This window comes from Nanorana parkeri, unplaced genomic scaffold, assembly GCF_000935625.1.
Source record: "Nanorana parkeri isolate BGI_ZX_2015 unplaced genomic scaffold, ASM93562v1 scaffold20, whole genome shotgun sequence".
Taxonomy (NCBI): Eukaryota; Metazoa; Chordata; class Amphibia; order Anura; family Dicroglossidae; genus Nanorana; species Nanorana parkeri.
In genome coordinates this window covers 1,366,480-1,388,553 of record NW_017306288.1, presented here as the reverse complement: position 1 = coordinate 1,388,553, position 22,074 = coordinate 1,366,480, and the positions used below count along the sequence as shown (strand labels likewise).

Below are 22,074 nucleotides of genomic sequence, written 5' to 3'. Positions count from 1 at the left end.
AAAAAAGTGGGGGGGGGGGGGGGGAGTTCCTCTTTAACCTTCACCAACTGCCAGTGTAGGAACCGATCCATTTCCATTCCATTCAACAAAGACTCAGACAAAAACACATTTTTAGTATAAGGAGGATGGCGTGTAAATAAAGGAAAAAGTGCCTGAAAAAAATGCAGCCACCACATCAAAAGACTGGTAAGCTGCAAAATTTTAAATTTTTGCTTTTGGTTTACATACACTTTAATTTTTACCCAGTCTTTTCATACCTAAATAAATGGCTGGAGTTTGGCCATAAAAAACATATCTTTCACTATACTAAAACAAACAAGGTATAAAGTGCAGATACCTAACTATATTCTTCCTCACCAGTTTGCCCAAATATTGAAGCATTAGGCCATGCAAAATTCCAACACTTCTTGGTAGTGTAAAATGTGCTGGCTACCTCCCACCTCACACACATTCCTACTGGCCTATCACTATGATGGGTAGCCTAACTGGCCAATAGGAATTTACCAGAGGCAAGAAGAGGTGAGTAAATTTCAACAAGCCAGAAAGTGCCAGAGCTTTGCCCATCAGAACAGGTTGGCATTTGGGTTCTGTGGCAGGGACTTGGGGGCTGCTGCAGGTATGCATGTATTAAAGTTTATCTTGTGTCATCTAATGGAATTTGGAATTCTGGCTAAGACAAGAGAATCTGATGATGGGCTGAAGTCTACAGAACTGGAACTCATCTCTCACAATGTAATGTGTTTCATTGGGAGTCTTTGATGCCACCTTTTCCAATAGAGGAGTGCCCTAGGCAAAAGGCAAAATTCCCTCATATGTAAAATGAAAAGCGATTTATCAGATACCATTTCATTTGTACTCTTTACAACAACAAAAATTATAAGTATGCAGAAAATGTTGGACAACATCCAACATCCAAATCAGTGCGTTGTGGTCACCATGGTACCCAACAAACACATGGTAGATAAATACACCAAGCAAATTAAGCTCACGTCCTTTTCTGTCCACTTGATTAGAGGAAGCTCTGCTGCAAGTTCATTTACTTACCCCAGATGTCAGAATACCATTGTGCATCTGCCATGACACCTTAGTAAAAAAAAAAAGGAAGGAGTCTTGTAACACAGGGCCAGGGCCAAGTATTTCAGTTGTGCCAATAACCTCCAGTACTGCTATAACTGACCTAGGGTAAGGAACGAAGGAAAAAAACTTCCTTCATGTCACTTATCAGCCTTACGAGCTGTAGTTTCAAGCACGAAGGCCATTGCTCACCAAAACAAATTAAGGTTAAAGGAGAACTATGAGGTGAGTGATTTTCACTCAACCTCATCGTTCGAGCCGACGTGTGACAATGAAATTGTCACAGGTCGGCTCAATAGATCGGGAAGTGAGCGAACACATACCGTCGCTCGCTCACTTCTCGATCCTGTCCCTGCAGAGATTCCCCCCTCACGGCTCCCTGCAGGGATTCCCCCTCCCGTTCCGATCCTCCAGCGCTGGCTGGAGGAACGAACGGGGGAGGGGGCGGGTACATCTGGCTCCGCCTCTAGATAGCCAGAGCCAGCTGTTAATAGCGCAGCTGGGTGGATCTAGACAGAAATGTCGGGATCTGCCCTGGCTGCGGCAGTCTCAGTATACCGCGAGCTACTGAGCTTTGGGTCTCGGGAGGATACTAGTTTATGTCCTCACGTGACCCTGAGGAGAATTATGGGGAAAAAAACACTTACCTCATAGTTCTCCTTTAAACAATATGGCAAGAAAACTAAACAAGAAAACAAAACAAACAACTTACACTAATCAGTGCTGTGTATCATACATTTTCCAATAAACATTTACACAATTGTGTACAATACTTTCCTCTAAAAGGTGAACAAAATGCATGACAAAAAAAAACACGCAATGCAGTAATATATATTAATGACTGAGACATAGAACACAGCAAAACAGTAGCAGAATACACTTTAATTCTATGGGTCAGCATAAAATTGTGCCATAAAGATTTATTAGCCAATTAACAGTATCCAGGCCTAGTGCAGTTCGTCTATATACTGCACTGAGAGTGGATGTAATAATTAATTTAGAAACACTGAATGCCTTTTACTGCTCATCATCCTTATAGAAAAGTAGGAAAACAAATATTTAACTAGACATCTAAAATGGGGACAATCAACAGCTTTGGCTCAGAGGTATGCAACAATGGCTTTAGGGCTGATAGGTGATTGCAAGTGGAAGATGGAAGAGTAATTAAAAAGCCACAGCGTCCTGGTACAGAGTTCACACACATAATATGTCCTGTATACTGTATATCCAATATCTTATGTATGTCTATATGGCCTAGAAGATGAGCCTGGCGAAAACTGATGTTTCAGATTTGGGTATACATCAGGGAACAGAACTAGTTTCTAGTTCCTTATATTTCTAGGAGTTCTTAGGTAACTAACAATATACCCAAGTGATCAATTATGTGACCCTGTCAGGAGGGGGCAAATTTTAAGGAGCATAAGCCTTTGAAAGTGGCAGTTTTATGCTTACCTGTCTGGTGGCCAGTTTATATACACTCTACTCTCCTGCTGAGCTCTGGATGCCAATACTATCCCACATACAGTGGCAAGAAAAAGTATACGAACCCCATTGGAATAAACTGGTTTTCTGCAGTAATTTGCCATAAAATGTGATCTGATCCTCGTCTAGGGCACAATAATAGACAAACACAATGTGCTAAAGCAAATAACACACAAACATTATAATTTCTCATGTCTGAACACACCCATTATTTTTTCACAGTGCTGGATGAAAAAGTCAGTGAACCCACAGACTAATTATTTCAACAAAAGCTAATTAGAGTCAGTAGCTTGCACACTTAGAATACAATAAATGAGCTCAAAAGGTATGGTTTAGAGGTGCTTTGATTGATAAAAGGCACTCAAACATTTTAAAATTGCTGTTCATAAGAAGTATCAACTGATGTGAACCATGGCTGGCAAAAAGGAGCTTTCTGAAGACATACGATCAAGAGTAGTTGATCTGCGTGATGCTGGAAAGGGATACAAAGCAATCTCAAAGTGTTTAGGCATCCATCAGTCGACAGGCAAATTGTCTAGAATGGAGACAGTTTAGTACTCTGGCTACTCTTACTAGAAGTGGGAGCCCAGCCAAGAAGACTCCAAAGGCACAAGCAAGATCCTCAATAAGGTAAAGAAGAACCCATGAGTAACAAAAAAAGGTTTCAAGACATCACTGGAACTGGCAAACATCACTGGTCATGACTCTATCATTCATAAGTCTTTGAACAGGTAGGGTGTCCATGGCAGAACACCACAGGGGAAGCTGCTGCTCTCCAAAAAAAAAAAGGGCACTGATTACCAACATCAAAACATCACCCCAACGGCGAAGTATGGTTGAGAGAACATAATGATTTGGGCTTGCTTTGCTGCCTCAGGCCCTGCACCACTTGCCATCATCGAGGGGAAAATGAATTGCTGCGTTTACCAAAATATCCTTCAGTATATTGTCAGGGTGGCTGTCTGCCAGCTGAAGCTTAGTAGAAGTTGGGTGATGCAGTAGGACAATGACCCTAAGCATCAAAGGAAATCCACCACAGACTGGCTTCAGAAAAATAAAATGCGTGGCCCAGTCAGAACCAAGACTTTAACCTCATAGAGAGGACGTGGAATGACCTCAAGAGAGCTGTTCAGAACAGGCATCCTGAGCTGAAGCAGTTTTGTGAAGAGGTATGGTCAAAAATTCCCCCTGAATGATGTTAAGGTCTGATCCAGGGCTACCGAAAGAGCCTGCTTGAAGTTATTGCTGCCAAAAGGAGATTTGACCAGCTATTAACTCCAAGGGTTCACTTACTTTTTCCTCCTGCACTGGGAATGTCACTTGCAGGAAACAGGAGATGGGGACAAGATGGCGCCGGACAAGCGTGGGGCCGCTCCCTTTGCCTTTTTGCCTCGTTTCGGAGTGTCGGTACGTTTGCCGGACCTGGCGGTCATGTCACCCTGCACCAGACACCCACCGGAGTTCAGGTGAGTATAAATAGGGCTGAACTGACAGGATATCGAGCGGATTTCGTTAGTGCAGCGACGGAGCTCCTCCAGACACGTCCGCGCTGCTTCACATCCTGGCCACGCCCCCTGCACTGGGAATGTTTAATGGGTGTGCTCAATAAAGACACGAGAAATTAGAATTGTTTGTGTGTTATCGACTTAAGCACATTTGGTGGAATTTATCAAAACCGGAGCAGACAAAATGTGAAGCAGATTACCTGAGCAAACTGAAGAGAGAAGCTGATTGGTTGCCATGGGCAACTGCTCCAGATTCTGTTTGCTCCAGTTTTGAAAATTCCCCCCTATTGTGTTTGTCTATTGTTGTGACTTACTGTAGATGAGGATCAATTCACATTTTAGGCAAACACCAAAGCTATGGTGACGATACATGGACAACAAATGTGGGCAACATACTGGTAATACACACAATAAACAGGCAATGATGGTAGTAAATGGGCAACACACGCTGGTGGTAATGCATAGGTAACAGACAGACAATGGCGACAATACAAGAGCAGTAAAATACAACACAGTCACTGGAGCCCAGTCTGCCTCCCCCTCTGGGTTTCTTTACATTGAAATGGTCATCATAACTCTGGAAAGTGTATGTAAGGTGAGGATTGCCAGTCGAAATGAATACAGATGATGGCACGCAATTTTGCAATCAATGTGTAATAGAAGAAAATGTATTATTATTGGCCTGAATGGGAAGGGGGTTTAACACCGCGGATGTCAACTGGTTAAGTTGTGTTCTCTTCATGCAAGTTAATTGCCTTTTGAGAATGACATCATGTTGTGGTTCTTAGAGATAGTAGGAGAGGACTGTGTGGGAAGTCTGAGTGAGGAATAGAGATGGCGACCTGTTAACAGTTTCTTTTATTCTAAGATACAAAAGATCCCTGTTGGAGTTTCCATTTATATTACATTATTGGGAATAGAACAGGGAAAGTGAAACTATACACACAGTTTTTTTAAGAAACAATAAATAATGATTAAGACAGAATTGCCAACGATCCAGATATCACACAGGCTGCTACAAAGCCACCCAATTAAGTTTGTTCTAATGCATGTGAAAACAGAATAAATGTCTATAAAATATTGATTTGTTTCCTCCATTTATGTATAAACCAATAACTTTGCTCTGGTTCCATCGTTAAATGCAGACCAAATATTAAAGCTTGTCTTACTCTACAAATAATGTACTGTTGCAGTTTTTTGTTCTTTGCCAGGCTGGTTTCACCTCAGAAAGCTTGGGTAAAATAGGCAGAGGTCAAAGTTATCGTTAAATTTGGTCCACCATGCTTTTACCTAATTTACATCAACTAAAGTCTAACTCCAAAGCTAACTTTAGATACAGCAGGAAGAGGTTACAATCTCTGCCAGATTTTTGACATTATCTGCATCCTGTTGACATTTTGAATTAAGGCAAGAAATTGCAGCTTTTTGTTTAGGGTTTTTGACTTTAATTGGGTAATTAGCTGGTGATGGCTCTCGATGGGTAATGTTGGGGGATGGTTACCTGGAGATTAGATTTCTGGAAACAGTCTGAAAATACTAGAATAGGCAGTCGTTGACCTTGTTTAGGGCTCAGAAAGAATAAAAAAAAGAGTATGAATGCATTACCCCTTGTGGAGCAGCAGCACCAACAGTCCAAGAAAAAGACAACAAAAGCATACTCTTATGTACATAAAAGTTGATGGCATCTTATTCAAAATATGGAAAGTCAACATGTTGCCAGAACCTACATGTCTCTTCATCAGGGCTAACAATAATGATATTATAAGTAATATGTAAGTAGTATAACACAGAAAAAAAGAAAATGAAATTGATGAACTGCTATGAAAACTATTTTTCTTACCCAACTGAGGTACCTACCTTGAGAGGATGTTCATCTCCTATTACCCTTCATATTGGTCATCCCTGTTTCAGGATATGATCGGTACCAGTGTTATGTGGATTACTACTGTGGTCTCTGAGTGACTGTTGCATTGTGTTCTACAACTGTTTTATGTTGTACATTCTTTCTTGACTTACACAACTATGGCTTAAAGGGGTGACTGTGCCTAAACAATAGCATGTGTTTATAAACCGGTGTAAAAGATATTCATGTATACTGTATAGATGTGTAAATGTTTCAAGAGATGATCAGAAATTGTTTGAATTTGAGGTAGCATAGTGACATCAGAAATGTATATTGCATCAAATAGCTGACACCTTGTTCACTGATAGAGCAGACTCCCATTTTGGGTCCCTTCTTATGAATACAATGGCAGCTTATATGGAAAAATGAAATGCATAGCAAAGCCAGAAAGTGTTAAAGGAGAACTATGAGGTGAGTGCTTTTCACTCACCTCATAGTTCTAGCCGACCTGTGACAATGAGACTGTCACAGGTCGGCTAAGTAGATTGGGAAGTGAGCGAACACATACCGGAGTTCGCTCACTGCTTGATCCTGTCACGGCTCTCTGCCGTGACAGCGCTGACTGGGGAGGGGGCGGGTACAGCTGGCTCTACCTCTAGATAGGCAGAGCCAGCTGTCACTCATGCAGCTGGGTGGATCCAGACATAATTGTCGGGATCCGCTTCAGCTGCGACGTCTCAGTATACCGCAACCTGTAGCTCGCGGTATACTGAGCTTAGGGTGACGGGAGGACGCTAGTTTGTGTCCTCCCGTTACCCTAAGGAGAACTATGGGGGAAAACGCCCTAACCCCATAGTTCTCCTTTAAATACTTTTGTACAATTTGGCAATATTCACATTTAGAAACATTTACATACATAATGGTGAACATAAGTCTTTCGGAATATTTTAGTCTTTAGTAGAGTCATCTCTCTAGGGGGATGAAGGAATTGGAGTATGTGACTTGTAGCATCCCACCATCTTGAGCATTTACATTTTTCCTATTAGTGCTGCAGAACATACAATATAACGGCTTTATACACAGCACCCTCTAGTGGCTAAAACAGCGATAAACATCTCTTAGGATGCAAGGGATGCCAGGCTTCGTTACTTTTTGCATGTCTGCAGTAACTTGCACAAGGGAAGGGGGAGCCACATAGACACAATGCATGTTTGCGGGCAATCCCAATCAAGACAGATTGATATGAGTGGGCATCATGGTCTGGAACCTCTTATACATCCTCCAATATAGCCTCCAGTCAAAAATACTGACTGTTGTCAATGTCTATTGAGAGAAATGTAACTACGATCATGTAATATATACATAAAAATAAAAAAAGAGAGTTGTCTGTGGCAGCCAATCTATTTTCCAACCTTGTAATATAAATATAAATATAACAGTTTGATTCTGATTGGTTGCCAAATGCAACATCTAAAAATCTCCACTGCTCACTCTAGAGTTGCTCAGAAACTGTTTATATAAATGTGATTACCTTTCTCTCTGCTTAGCAATGTCGCTGAGGATCCGGTCTCTGTGAGCAGCCTCCCGGAAGCTCTACTTGGGCACATTGTTGCTTCAGTACCTTTTCCCTGGTGTAAGGTTTCATCTTTCTTTATCATAAGCAGATCTGTGCGTCCTTCGGCAGTATAAGAGCCCTTTATATAAGCAGCTGACTCTGCCAGATTCTCCATGTTGAGCTTCCTCTCTGTAGAGCTACAAGAGTCGAAGTCTGAGGCATCAAAACTTTCCGTTCTTGAACCATTTTCTTCTTCAATAATGTCCATCATTGGTCTTGTCAAAGGGGAGTCTTGGTCTCTCTTTGGGCTTTCTTCAGAAGCAGAGGATCCATCACATGACTCAATAATGAGCTCACTGTCCAGTTCAGCTTCACGTTCCTCCCTCAGTATACTGTATTGTATGGATGGGGAGGCAGGTGATGGTGGTGGGCCACCAATGTGACTGAACGTCATGTAAGCAGATTGCATGCCCTCTTCTCCTGCCAGCTGATCTTCAGAAACAAGCTCTATTTCAGAGTCACCAGATTCCACGCTCGAAGCCTCATTATCTGCTGAAGTGGGGACAGCTGGTAGCCCTGGCATGCTCTTATGATCCTTTTTTTCAGAGTAAAGACTAGGAGCTTTCTGTTCTTCAGTCATTTCATAAGAAAAGCCTTTTGTTGCATCTTTTGCTTTCATGGCACTGATAAGTTCATCTTCAGATATGTGGAATTTACTCGGTTTCTCAGAGCCAGATGGTTTTGTATATCCATCTGGATGCAAACAAAAACAAAAAGTATAGTCAGAGAAAGCAGCTCCTCGGAGACTTGCATTACTAAGTGAGAGATACAATGTATTCACTGCGTACAATTACCTTATTTAACTCACCATCATAATTAAAGTGAACCACCAAACAAAATGTTTTGGTGTTTCTCTTAGAGTGGAGATGGATAATAACCTCCTATAAATTACACTGTTTCTTGAGTCCTCATTCGGGTGCTATCGCCAGAACAGGTGTCCCTCTTGTGAGATTATTCCTGTTCTGGTGGGATGCCTCACTTTTGGTTAATAATGATAGTTGGAAGAGAAGAAGAATCTCTGAAACACGCAGAAAGTAGTAATACCCTTGACAGAGGTTCCAACCCTTTCCCATTCCTTGCAAAACAATGAATATAATTACAAAAAGTAACTTTGTGAAATAATCTTCATGGCTCATACACAAATGCTGTGGACTGTAGTTCACTTGATGTTCCTGGGTGTTGGCAAAGCCTGCTCAAAGTATATCTCTAGGCAAATGTTTTTGTAGTTTTGGATAGAATAGACAAGGGTTAAACCAGGGGTAGCAAACCTCCGGCCCTCCAGCTGTGGTGAAACTACAAATCCCATGATGCATCTCTCTTCGGGAGTCATGTCTGTGGCTGTGAGAATCTTGCAATGCCTCATGAGATTTGTAGTTCCACCACAGCTGGAGGGCCTGAGGTTTGCTACCCCTGTGTTAGACCATCCGTCATATTGTATTGCCTCCACTGGGTAGATTCACCCCTTCATTTGTACTGGTGACCATTGTTGGCAAGAAAGAAAGTAGGAGGGGGGGCGGGGATCAAAAATTTGTGCACAGGAGAGAGGCGAGGGGAAATCTTCCAGTGGGGGCAAATGTTTTAGAAACAGCTGTCTAAGAGGGAAATTCCTCTCACTTAGGTAGATTTCCTCTGGGACAGGAAGTAAAGGGAAATTACCCCAATGGTATGCAGGCAGCATATTATGGATATTGGATGATAGGCTCCTCTGGAGGCTAGAGGATGATGTGAATGTATCTGTATAATCTGTAAAGTGATGCACAATATATAGGTGAGGTATAAATACTGGAAATAAAAATATAGGTACAATTTTGTGCATATCATATATAGTTTACTAAACCTTTAGGCCAGGTTCACATCTGGGCAATTCCTGACCGTGCGGCAATCGTGCACAAAACCACATGGATTGCCGAGTTGCCCACCACAGCCGATCGCGGTGGCAGTGCCATTATTTTCCAATGGCACCCCAGTCGTGCACAAAACCGCGCGTTGTGTGTCACAAAAAAAGGTACATGTACCATTTTTTAGCGATTGCAGCGCGGATGTAACCCCATTGAAATCAATGGGGCAGCGCAGCAATCAATATGTGCACCCAAACACAATCATGTGGTCCCGGGACCGCTCAGATCTGAACCTAGCCTGAAGGGCCCATTCACACTACTGTGCTGTGTTAATGCTTGCACATTATCATGTGTTACGCCCTGTGTTAGTGAGCCTTGCATTTAGGCAGCTCATTTATTTCAAAAAAGGTCATTTTTAGCAGTGCAACACATAGTTACGTTAGTGCCTTACGGTATGTTGCACTGTGCCTCAACACATACCCATTGGCAAGGTGCGTTGGAATACCATTCAGAGTGATTGGCACCACATTGCACCAACGCATGTAACAGCATGGTATCATGCGCTGCAGTAATATGTGCAATACCGCAGTGCCCTACTGTGAATGGGCCCTTCTGCATTACTGTTAATGCTCCAGATACACACATGACATCCGGTTTAGACTGCCTTGCAGTATTTACAGTATTCATGTACTTAGATGTTGTTTATGTCATGATCTTGGTGTGTTTGCTATACCTAAACTACTTCAATACCAATTCGCATTTTCTTAGAAGCTGGCTACTCATGATATATCAGATGAGTATATAAGACTGTTGCAGTTATATTGACATATATGCTAGCTAGCATGTGACTGCATTACTGAAAATCGACTGCTCATTATTATCATTTTGCACATTTGCCTTTGACAGCATTGATGCATAGCTGTGCACTGGGGAATTATATCAATATTATATCAATAATGGAGTGGATCCCATTCCTGATAGTAAAAACAGTACATGAAGAAGAAAAAAAACCCATGATGCATAATGTGGCAGTGCGTGGCAATGCCATGGAGTATGCTGGCAACACAGCCACCCAGGACTCTCAGCCAGAGGGGCTGAGAGGTTCCAGAAGGAAAATAGTTTTTCAGGGAAGAAGCTGGCCTGTCAGTTTCCTCTGGTTTTTCTGGATTGTAGCTGGGATCTGGATCTCTGGAGATTTCTTAGAGTTCTGGGTGGGATGAAATCTCCAGTCCTAAGGTCAGGTGTTGCCAGGGATCAGGTGGCTTAGAGCAGCCTCATTAAGAAAAAGAACAAAAGAGAGCGCCTCCATAGTGTAAAAATGTTATTTAATAGTAAAAACACGCAGCTCTTATGCTGTACTTACAACAGTTCGGTAGAATAAAAACCAGTAGAATAGGGTGAGAGGACGGAACCCCTGGCAGGGAGAATCTGGAGCGATGTAAAACACCAGTAACCTCGATCCCTGTATTGATAAATGGTTAACACGTTTCTGGGGCACGCCCCCTTCATCAGAACCCAGGGGGCGTGCCCCAGAAACGCGTTAACCATTTATCAATACAGGGATCGAGGTTACTGGTGTTTTACATCGCTCCAGATTCTCCCTGCCAGGGGTTCCGTCCTCTCACCCTATTCTACTGGTTTTTATTCTACCGAACTGTTGTAAGTACAGCATAAGAGCTGCGTGTTTTTACTATTAAATAACATTTTTACACTATGGAGGCGCTCTCTTTTGTTCTTTTTCTCATAGACTGGTGTTCCATCTAATCTGTGGGAGCTGCCTCCACCGTGTTTGCTGTATTTTTACTGCTGGGCTCTTTTTGGATTTGAAGGCGCCGGTATTGTTTTGCAGCCTCATTAAGAGCCCAGACCAGAGCTCAAGAGAGGAGTTGGTGTGGTGTGGGCTGCAGGCACATGAGGGCTCCTGCTGGGAAGAGGGACAGGTTGTGTCCAGGAGTCAGGAGGACTTCACCCAGAAGCCAGAGTGGACCCAAAAGGTTCATCTCTGCTGACCTTAACCCATGTTTGAAATCAGTCGCCATTCTTTGCTAATCTACTATTGCATGGTTTGCCTCTCAAGAGTCATAAACTCTTACTGAAACAATGCAGCAAATGGCTTAAAGTGTATTCAAACCAAAAAATGAAATATATATTGCAGATTACCAGTCATTAGATGTGGCGACTGCATGCAGCCTTCTTTTCTTTTATTTTCACCTGGTAACCTGTAACAAACTTCCTGTCCTAAGGTGACAACATTTACTAATTGTACTGTATTTATTGAGGAGTAATGTTGTCATCCTAGGGCATGAAGTGTGTTAGGACCACACAGCACCTTTCCCTATCATCATTGCCATAACAGAAGGGAGGTTTACTGAAGTTGGTAGAAATGAACAAGACAGTGCACAAGACAGTGTACAGCACTGGATTTGTAGCAGAATCAACATGTATTTGTTCGCACTTATTGAACGGATATATAAGAAAAGACTTTGAAAGTTATAGTATGTTGGTTATGTGTTTAGAAGAAGCACTGAGGCCTTGAGGGATGCTGAATTAAGTTTTACTTGCTTAGAAGAACGTTGCACACATGTATATAGGAATAAAGCATCAACAGGACACATCTAAATCATAGAGAGGAAAAACATAAATCGATAGAACTTCCTGTGTATCAAAGACAAGTATGCACATAGAAAAGTACCATACACTAGACTTGCACTACAGCACCCTCTAGTGCTCAAAAGAGAATATTACATTAGCATATGTTGTATTTCCAACATGCTAAACATATCAAAAAGGAGCAAATTAAAAATGTTGTGTTTTACATACACTTTACACTTAAACCCCAGGTAAACAGCTAAATATATAGAAAGGATTTATATCTGTGCCCATCCCATTCTGAGATTACCATAACCCGGTCACTCAGCACAGTCAGGTTGGTGACCTGATTTTTCTTTACTACTGTTACGCAATACAACTTGGTAACAATTTGATGGAGAGAAGAACTAGGGAAGGAAAATATAAACAGATTAAACTTCAGGTTTCGGCCTCATTCACACTGTGCAGTTTGGGTGAGCATACGGCGGCGTAAGGAGGCGTACTCCCATAGTGAAGAACATGCTGCTGCGTACAATGACATGCAGCACCTGTTCTTCCTGGGAGCGGCCGTGCACGCCGCACGGATCTGTACACGCCGGCTTTTAGCAGTGTGAATGAGGCCTTAAAGCAGACCTAAAATCTAAAAGTAAACAATACTATGTAGAGCCCCAAAACATACCACCAAAAAATTTACATTATGAAAATACATCTCATGTTTATGTTACTACTTTGCTAAAAAAAAGTTTTTTATAAGTAATACTTCAGGTTTGACATAATCATTTACCTCCATGATAAGAAGGGGGTGTCAAGGACTCAGGGCTGTCATCTTCTGGTTCTGATACTGTTACTGTTGGAACGGAGTCCCCACCTGGTTTTAGGCCTAGTTCTGATACACCCTGAATACTGTTTTCAAAAAAGTCACATTCTATTGATGATTCTGTCCCAGTAAGTGTAATTCTCACAGGGGAGGTCTTAGTATTTACAATTGCTGTGTGGCTATATAAGCCAACGTTATCATCTGGTTCCTCCATATATGGTAAATATGAAAAACTTTCACCCTCTTTGGCCTTAGCAGCATAGTCATAACCTATTGGGCTTGACTTTCTGTCGTAGACCTCTTCAGGAGAACGCTGAGGTTTTATATCTGGAGACCTGCTGATATCGATGTACTTGCAAGCTTCTAATTTGTCACCCTCCGAAGGGCCTGATATGGTTTTGATCACATCCTTGCTTTCTGCAGGTGTCATCTCAATTCCCGAATCTGAACTGAGCAAGCCACGACCCTCAAACATGGGTGTATCTTGAGGAGAACGGGAGCCAGATCCAAGTTGCTCTGCATCTAAACTTTTACCGCCATCTCCCTTCTTCAAAATCCCAGTAAAGTAGGAGTCTGGATGGGACACATAACGTTCATCCGATTTCAGGGATGTGTAAAACGATTCCTCGTCGTCCAATGAAAACTTCTTGGAGGTTACATAATCTAAAATCACAAGATGCAAATAACAGAAAAAATTAAGGAAAACTCTTAGCATATAGCAAAAAATATTAAATATATAATATATATATTTTTTTTTTACATTATGTACTATATAGAGAAAAGGAATTAGATAAAAGAAGGCGAGAGAGAGAAATGTAAACACTTTAGATGCAAAATAGTCAATGTGTCAAAAATTAGTTTACAATGTTTTTGAGTGTTTTCTACGTCTTAGAAGCCTATATGCCTTTAAATTGCCCGCAGAGGGGTAGCCAAATTCATAGCACTCAGAGGTCAGTCAGTCCAATCCACGAGCCGACAAACCTATTTAAAATTGGAACTACAACCTCCTATTCCTTACAGACAAGGAAGGTGCCATCTTGGCCTCAATTTGGATTGCAAATGGTGCTGCTCATGTGATCAGCTATGACACCAGCCATTTGAGGGCTTGAAAGTTTGGTTGAGAGCTGAAATAAACTGCCAACCTTGACAGTTGGCATGCTTTAAAAATAAATGTTTTGGGAGATATTAAACTGGTGGGTCTAGTTCCACTTTAAGTAGCCAGGGAACACGAGCTTCATCTGGCAATTGTAACAAAGAAAGCTCAAACCAAATAAAAGGCCAGCTATATATTTTTGTTCTGGAGACAGCTGAGCTTATATGCAAATCTCATCATTGTCTGTAATGGTTGAGCTTTGTACAGTATATAGGCCCAGCTGTCCTGCCTATCTCTCCGCCTGAGCCTCCCTATTGTTCATTTAGTGCAAAAGGTTCCCCCGTTTACTGAAGGGGAGGCTTAAAGTGCATGTCTGGGCATAATACAACAAATCTAGATTCAGTATAATTCTGAAACAAATGCACATTTTTCCATGTTTTATCTCTAAAAAAAACCCTCTAAGTACAGAAAATACCCATTGATCCTGCTAGAACTCCACTGGGTGCCTAGCTTCTCGTTTTCAGCAGATACCTCTGCCAGAAATACCAAGCAGTGTTACCAGCCCTGCTTAGTTATCCTATGCTGGACAACCTTACACCCCTCCTTATGTTATAGAAATGAGGAGAGAGGCAGATGTTCTGTATGCCAGAGAAGGAGAAACGGGCAGAGCTGACCACGCTGCTTGAGATTTCAATGCAACAGAGGCACTGTGATGTCACCTCAATCAGGACCACACTTGATATCAGGCAGATCAATTTTCTGCAGTTGTGGCATTCTTAAAGGGATAAACAAGGGGAAATGTACATGTATTGCAGAGATGTACTGAATATTATTGTTTTTTCATGTTTGCCCACACATATACTTTAAGACTCTATTCAGTTTGGTACATTGTGGTTACCAGGCAACTATTTTCAAAAAGACGTCAACATTGCCATCCTCTATGGTCCTGTCATGAGTGGTTTACTTAATTTACTTTAGTGTGCAATGTGCATTACTGTGAAAGCATTTTAGGTTTTCAAGTTGAACCAAATTATCCCAAATGTGGGAAATTGCTACAACCCTTTGAAAACAGGGCTGTGCTCGTCTTTCCTGATTCCAGAATTTGCAGATGGGTACATTTAATCCACCGATACTCCATCATAACAGATCTGATATTTAAACTGAATGAGTTCACCTTAACTACCGACCCCAGGGCTTAAAATAATTTAATTTTGATGGTTCTGGCTAGGAGGGAATATCTTTCCATACAATTCTGCCATCTCACTAGCATCTGTACCTTTTATCTTGGATGGGAAGCAGCTATAAAAATATGCATTTTTCATTACTCCAATCCATTGACTTGTAAGAGAGGGATTTTAAAAACAAGCAGGCCATCACTCTACAGAATCCTCTTTAAATATTGATGTTGTGTTAGCAGCATGGCATCAGTGTACTGAATAGGAAGAACTTACATCATGTATCATTACATTCACAAAATAAATTAGATCACAAAGCAAAGTTAAACAGCACTTTCTGCTGCAAGCTGACAACACAAAGCCACAGTCTTGCAATTAGCAAAAGCTTTGCAAGCCTGTGAGCGAACTCCTTCAGTTGGCTGTTGTGCTACCTAACTGATAGACCAAGACATCTCAACTCTCCCGGATGTTCCAGGAGTCTCCCGCTATTAGATAGCGGCACCCGGACAGAGTAAATCTTTCCCTGTGATCTGTTTTGTTTTGTTTTTTTTCTGACATCGGGGCCGCCGACCGTCCACAATCAGAGAAAAAAAAACAGCGTAGGAATGAATAGCTAGATTGCTATTGGCTATTTCAATTTGCAATAGCCAATAGCAGACTAGCTATTGCACCTGCCCACTGCTGCTGTCAATCCACAGAGGTGGACCTGAAGTTCTCCATCAGGTCCTCCTCTGCTGATTGACAGCAGCAGAGGGCGGGTGCAATAGCCAGCTTGCTATTGGTTATTGCAAATTGAAATAGCCAATAGCAATCTAGCTATTCATTCCTATGCTGTTTTTGTTGTTGTTGTTTGTTTGTGTTTTTAATTCTGATGGCAGCAGATGTCAGAATACTAAAAAAAAAACAAAAAAAAACAGCAGATAGCAAGGAAAGCATTTAACTCTTTGCTATCTGCCACCATTTCAGGGGGGTGCTCTCCTGGGGGGGGGGGGGGGCGACAGAGGGCACCTCCCTGTAATGAGAAGGACACCTCCCTCAAATGACTTTTCAGGTTGGGGTCCCTGTAGACCCAATAGTCAACCTAATGGTCAACTGAAGGAGTTTGCAGGGCAGGCTGACAATGCTGATTATATGCAGCAGTCTGTCCTTCTCTATGGGAGTACGCGGCTGTACGCCCCCCTACGGTCACCCGACCTGCACGCCCGTGCGGGTGCGGCTGTCCGTACTCGTACGCTGACAGGATGGATCCTGTCTGCGTTCGAGCAGGTACATCTGCACCTGTACAGACATGCAGGTCGGGTGACCGTAGGGGGGCGTACAGCCGCGTACTCCCATAGAGAAAGACAGGCTTCAGGCCTTCTTCCCAGGAGCTGCCCGATACGGCCGTGCACGCAGCTCGGATCCGTACGGGCCGGCTGTTACCCGTGTGAATGAGGCCTAAAGCTCAACACCTGGCATGTAAATAGAGGAAAAACAACGAATGTTCTTATGTACCTATTGACAAGCTTTAAATGTAACTAAAGTGACAACCTGAATTTCCTTGGGGAGGGAAGACCAGGAGACAATCAGGCTCTGCTGCAATGCACATGTGCTGAGAGTGAACATGCTGACTGGAGTGATGATGACTCATTAGTATGTGCACTGTCCAATCAATATATGGAATGTGTTTTTGACTATTATATGCTACTCCCAGGGATATTGGGATCACAAGACTGTCTGAACTGTGTTTTAAGCTGCTTTCCTGCTGTTTAGTTTTAGGTTCAGTTCCATAAATACAAATGCAGATACATTTAGTAAGCTTTCCATAGGGCTTCAAAGGAAGGACTGCAATGTCTCATTACATGATTCTGTGCAACCACCCATGCTCCAGTTTGTGTGTCTGAATGATGCTGCAGTGGGCTCATTAACACAGTGATCTTAAAAATTCACTTGAAATTTAAAAGTCACATATTTAAAACTATTCAGAAGAGAAGGATATAAATGCGGGGAATTTAATTAGCAGGGCAAGACGTTCAGCAGACAAATCAATAAGATGATGTCAGTATTGAAATCAGAGCTGCTAAGCAGGTAGAGTTTATCAAATGCAAAATGAAGACATTGTCCTTACTTAGAGGGGTTTTTTGTAGCATCATCAATTCAAAGCCCAAAAACTATTTTGACATGTTTTCTGCAGGTCACATGAGTCAGTCTATATGTGAAATGTTTATGTGGCATGTACAGGCAGTCCCCGAGTTACAAACATCTGACTTACATACGACTCCTACTTACAAACAGAGGCTATTACTGTACAGCAGGGGGTCCCAGGCTGCAGCCAAAGTGTACAGCGCAGTGTTCAAGTAGTTGTAATGCTACCGCGCTTGTGCCGACGAGGAGTGCCCGCCTTTTTTGGTCTGGTTCGTAGTACTGTACGTACAATACAGGAAGTTGGCTCTTGTTAGACGTACAGACGAGGGGTGCCCGTCTCTTCTCCCGGGTCACTGTGAAGTTTTTACTGCTGTCTGTATCCTCATTAGAAAGATTTAATCTCACTTCCTGCCCTTGTGACAACAGGAAGTGAGAGGAAATCTACCCCTAGGAAGAGAAATTCACTCCTGTAAGAGTATTGCAGTACTTATGATGCATTTGCCATTCACAAACATGTCAACAGCGAAGATGAATCTTCCTTCACAGTTTGATAGCTGCCAGGGAATAACAGAAACGATATATTTGGTTATAATGGGGGGAGAAAAAGATCCTCGGGGTAGCCAAGTACTTAAAACAGCATTTGTGTCCAAAAACTCAATAAAACCAAAAGAGCGATCATATAATAAAGCGTTCCATTATGTCCAGCTGAGTTGATTACCTACAGTATTTCCGTATCAGCCATTTAGTAATAGCAATGCACAAAGCTACGATTTCTCTTTATTGCAATTTCAGTTAAAAAGCACTAATATGAAATGTCATTCACAAGGCAGCAGAGCTCAACCCTGCAGCTAGGCAGATGTGCATTATGTTTGTGCTGTCATGGATAAGTTTCCTCCCAGGTTTAGGAACATTATCACTAGCCCCCTCTGACTCAGTACCCCCACTTCTCACCTACTTGCAACATCCCTACAACAGAATATCATACATAACTAATTCAGCCCTGCAGCTTATCCTTTTCCCTCCATCATTGATTAACCAAAAGCAAAAACATGCCCATTCTCGGAACAGTAGAAATCTAAAATTATAAAACATCTGTTAATACTTTAAACTTATAAACTGATTTAGGTTTCTAAGGTCTACTTCTGTTGTCACTCTAATGCCCCTCATACTCCTACCCATGTTGTTGTGGGATGGGGTTGAAGCCAGGGTATGATATACTTGATGTACTTTTCCCACTTGTTCGAGGTTTTCTTGCTTTGTTACTACATATGTGCTCATGAAAATGACCAGTTATATTGTATATGTTATCTTGTAATTTTCAATACAAATTCATTAAAAGTAAACATAATAAACTGATAACATGATTCTAAAGTAGGCACCTATTGGGTATATGCATGTACATATAGGTATGTTCATTGGCACCTAGAGAGCCATGAACTTGCAGAACCTAGTTATCTCAATACTGACTTTAGGTCTTAAGTCTGTGCTGGGCGACAGTCCTCCTCCTCTTGATTGGTCAATAAAGACATTCATCACATTCTGGGACCAATAATGGGAGGACCTGAAACTTACACAGGTCTGAAGACACATCCCCCGAACCCAAAGCTTCCTCTCACTTCCCAAGTCTTCCTGCAGGCCAAGAAAGTTGTCATCACATCAGAGGACCAATATTTACCATCTGAATGTGGGAGGGAGTGGGGCAAGCTTAACTTCTACAGGAAAAGTAGAGATGTACAAATAATTTCAGATGCATATGGAAAGATATGGGGGGGGGGGGGGGGGGGGGATAGAGGGCACCTCCCTGAAATGAGAAAGACACCTCCCTCAAATTACTTTTTTCAGTATTGAACGTGAAAACTGTTTTACGTGACCTGGGACTTCCAAGCCTATGTGTAAGTGAAGGAATAGAATGGCTATTGGGGTGGAGTTCCCCCTGGCTTCATAAGTAGAATAACTAAAAAAGGGAAGCCCTGCCCAGGAGCTCTGCTTGAGAACTGTTTCCAAGTTCTTTGTGAGTTCACATGAGAATAGTTACCTGTGGAGTTCCTCAAGAACTTTTATCAAGATAAAGCTGTTAATATTAGTATTGTATCAAAGGTTGACTCTGGCCCAAAATTAATGTTTTGCATGTGAATTAAAATTTTAACTCATAAATATAAATTCATGAGTGAAATAAAATCATTAATGTGTTTTACATAGAACTATCATAAGTATCTGAATCTGTCTTGAGCCTCCTGCGGTCTACAGCAGCACTTACATTAACCGAGGTAAGAACAGCATTTGGAGCCATTTGGGGCACTACTGCTTTTCACAGGCATGTGTTCAGGAGAAAGGAACACACAAATGGCCTCAAGAATATCCAGCTGCTCTTTTATTGTCCAACCACAGACTGAGGTGGGTCCCAGACTAGCATGTGGGGAGCTGACAAAACATCAGCTTGTGGATGCCATGTAGGAGTCAAGCAGGGTGGAGAAGCTCTACTGATTTACTGGGCATTTTGATGTAAATGTCACTGAAGGTCACTTCTGATGAATTTCTTTATCATATCACAGTATTGCATGCCAAGGTATATGACATATTTTTAGTTTAAATTCATTTTGACTATGGGTGGAGGGTTAAAAAAAAAAGAAGGTTGACTTTCCTAGCCCTAAGGATCCTCTTGTATTGCTTAGTAATACTTCATTAGGCATGTGTCTGCTATCACTTTAAGTTAATTTAATAAGTATAGACATTGTACATCTTCCCTGTTTTGTGGCATTGACTGCAAATCACAAGATTTGTTCGATCTTACTCTGCATGAAGATTTTCAAATGCTTTTTAACACAGTAAACAGTTCATATTCTGGTGAACTTTGGCGCCACTGTTGTCAAATATATTGACTGCAAATGTCTCCTAATATAATATCAAATGTTATTAGATAAAGAAATCCAAAGGTAAAAGCTTCTGTTTAGTCCACATACAGTGTATATATTGATTGGAAAATTGCTAAAGTTACTTTGAAACTATTCTCTGCATAAACAGAAGGAAGGAGCAGGGCAGAGGTAACCGACGTTCATACAATCTCCATCTTGCTCTCATACAGTCTAATATTATATGCTGAGTGCAGCAGGGTAGGCAGTGCATAAAAGACCAAACACAAACAACATACAGTAGTACTATATGTAAGCAAAGATGTGAACTCAATATTTCAATTAAAAAATCTGATATATTGATACCCATCCTTTGTAAAACAAACCTGTATTTGCCCAAAGTAACCGGTTCCTTGTTGCCCCCTATACCTTACTTTTTCCAAGTCCCCCCACTGCCTTATTTGCCTGCTGGAACCAAATCAAAATGGCCTATAGAAGCGGCAAGTCAGTCTTCTTAAAAGTTTATACATGTCTAACAATCCACCCTGCCCAACCCCAACGTGACAGTGATTTGGCATAGCTCGGGCACCCAGTGATGTATAGTGGGAGGAAGAGGTGAGAGTCACAGAATACAAGTATCGGGTATTTCACATCACTTTATACAAACCTACGTACTTTGAGATGGAGAAGATTTACACTTTGTGCTACAAATTCAAAGTCTTAATAAAGACGGACTGAGCTCCATTGAAACAATAAAATGCAGATGCATTGACTTACAGTATATCCACTGCAAGACCTGTGAGTGCCTCCATACCTTCTGTGGATGTGTATGGATATTTTTGTGAATGAGCACCCAGGCATTTACTTCACAAATAGAGTGCGTTGACTACCCTCGGGACTGTTTTAGCACAAAGTATGTAGGAAAGGATTTTAATAATTCGTTAAATCCACCAGTGCTTTTCCACCACAACTTCTTCTTTATACTGGGTACTCAAAATAAATATAATTTAGAGGTTGGATGAAAGGTTCAGTGTAGTATAACATTTTTGGTAGATAAATAATACATTTTTTATCGAGGTCCGTACATCAAACCAAAAAGAGGGACAACTATAGAGGAAGGATGGACAGGGGGTTTGTTGCCCACAGAGGGACAGTCCCTCCAAATGGGGGGCCAGTTGGAAGCTGTGCTTTATAGAGTAAGCAGGCACACGGGGGAGGAGGGGGACTATCATGTGAACCTGTTAATTTGCCCTGAATGGGAAAAGTACAGGTCCATATTAAAATATTAAATTTCATACGAAATAAAATATTAACTTTTTAACCTTTTTTTTTTTTTTAAATAGACTTTTAGCCACTATCAAACATTACTATGTGGTTTGCATCTTATATTTTCTCAGTGTACCAGAGTTAATTTCAAATAATAACTGTAAAATATCACCCACTGCTGCTTGGCTGTGCTGTCACCAGGCGGTGTCTGTCATAAAAATGGTTATTGCTCTATACCCATGGGGTATGATAATTACACATATAAAATCATTATCTTCATTATGACTGTACTAAAATATGTGCAGAAGAGCAAGTCACAAGTACACTCCAGTCCAAAATAAAAACTCGGCATCTGAAACTGAACTCCAAGCAGATATTTAAAAAAACACCATCAATGTTTCATTTATGTATTCATAATGTATTCAGTTATAACTTCATTACAAATAATTAAAATCTGTTTTTTTTTTATAGAATGACAAAAAGTGCTTTAATCTGTCTGGGTGTCAGCCTCCTGTAATATTCTACACAGCAGCCCTTGTATTGGGAGAGGGAAAGTCAGCACTGTGACCCAAGCAGAGCTCTGTTGGTTTTTACAAGGATGCTTACAGGATTGGGGAGCAAAAGGATAAACTCCACAATTCTTCTTCCCTTTCAGTATACAGTCAAAGACTGAACACCAGTCCAAATATTTGGATATTAGGATATAAGAGGCGCCGGGATCTCAATGCTCATTAAAAAGTCAAAATGCACTAAAGTTTTGTACTAAAGCTCTGGAAAGGCGGCACCAACTGCTTAACAGGTCTC

General features: G+C 41.5%; 1 protein-coding gene and 1 long non-coding RNA gene across 3 annotated transcripts in view; one reads left to right on the top strand and one right to left on the bottom strand.

The window, feature by feature from the left end:
• Positions 1-3,873, top strand: part of LOC108791993 — a 5,131-nt gene extending 1,258 nt beyond the window's left edge. The window contains exons 2-3 of the long non-coding RNA XR_001941533.1: positions 3,103-3,105; positions 3,785-3,873. This is a non-coding gene — a long non-coding RNA (uncharacterized LOC108791993). The remainder of the gene's footprint in view (positions 1-3,102; positions 3,106-3,784) is intronic.
• Positions 1-22,074, bottom strand: part of RTN1 (reticulon 1) — a 138,227-nt gene that overhangs the window by 59,355 nt on the left and 56,798 nt on the right. Inside the window, exons 3-6 of one of the 2 annotated variants that reach the window (XM_018562640.1) lie at positions 20,976-20,980; positions 14,744-14,761; positions 12,731-13,388; positions 7,436-8,212 (exon numbers count right to left, since the gene is read on the bottom strand). In XM_018562640.1, coding sequence (XP_018418142.1) covers positions 7,436-8,212; positions 12,731-13,388; positions 14,744-14,761; positions 20,976-20,980 — 1,458 coding nt within the window. Of the gene's footprint in view, positions 1-7,435; positions 8,213-12,730; positions 13,427-14,743; positions 14,762-20,975; positions 20,981-22,074 lie in introns of both variants that reach the window. The other variant, XM_018562649.1, reaches the window with a different exon arrangement.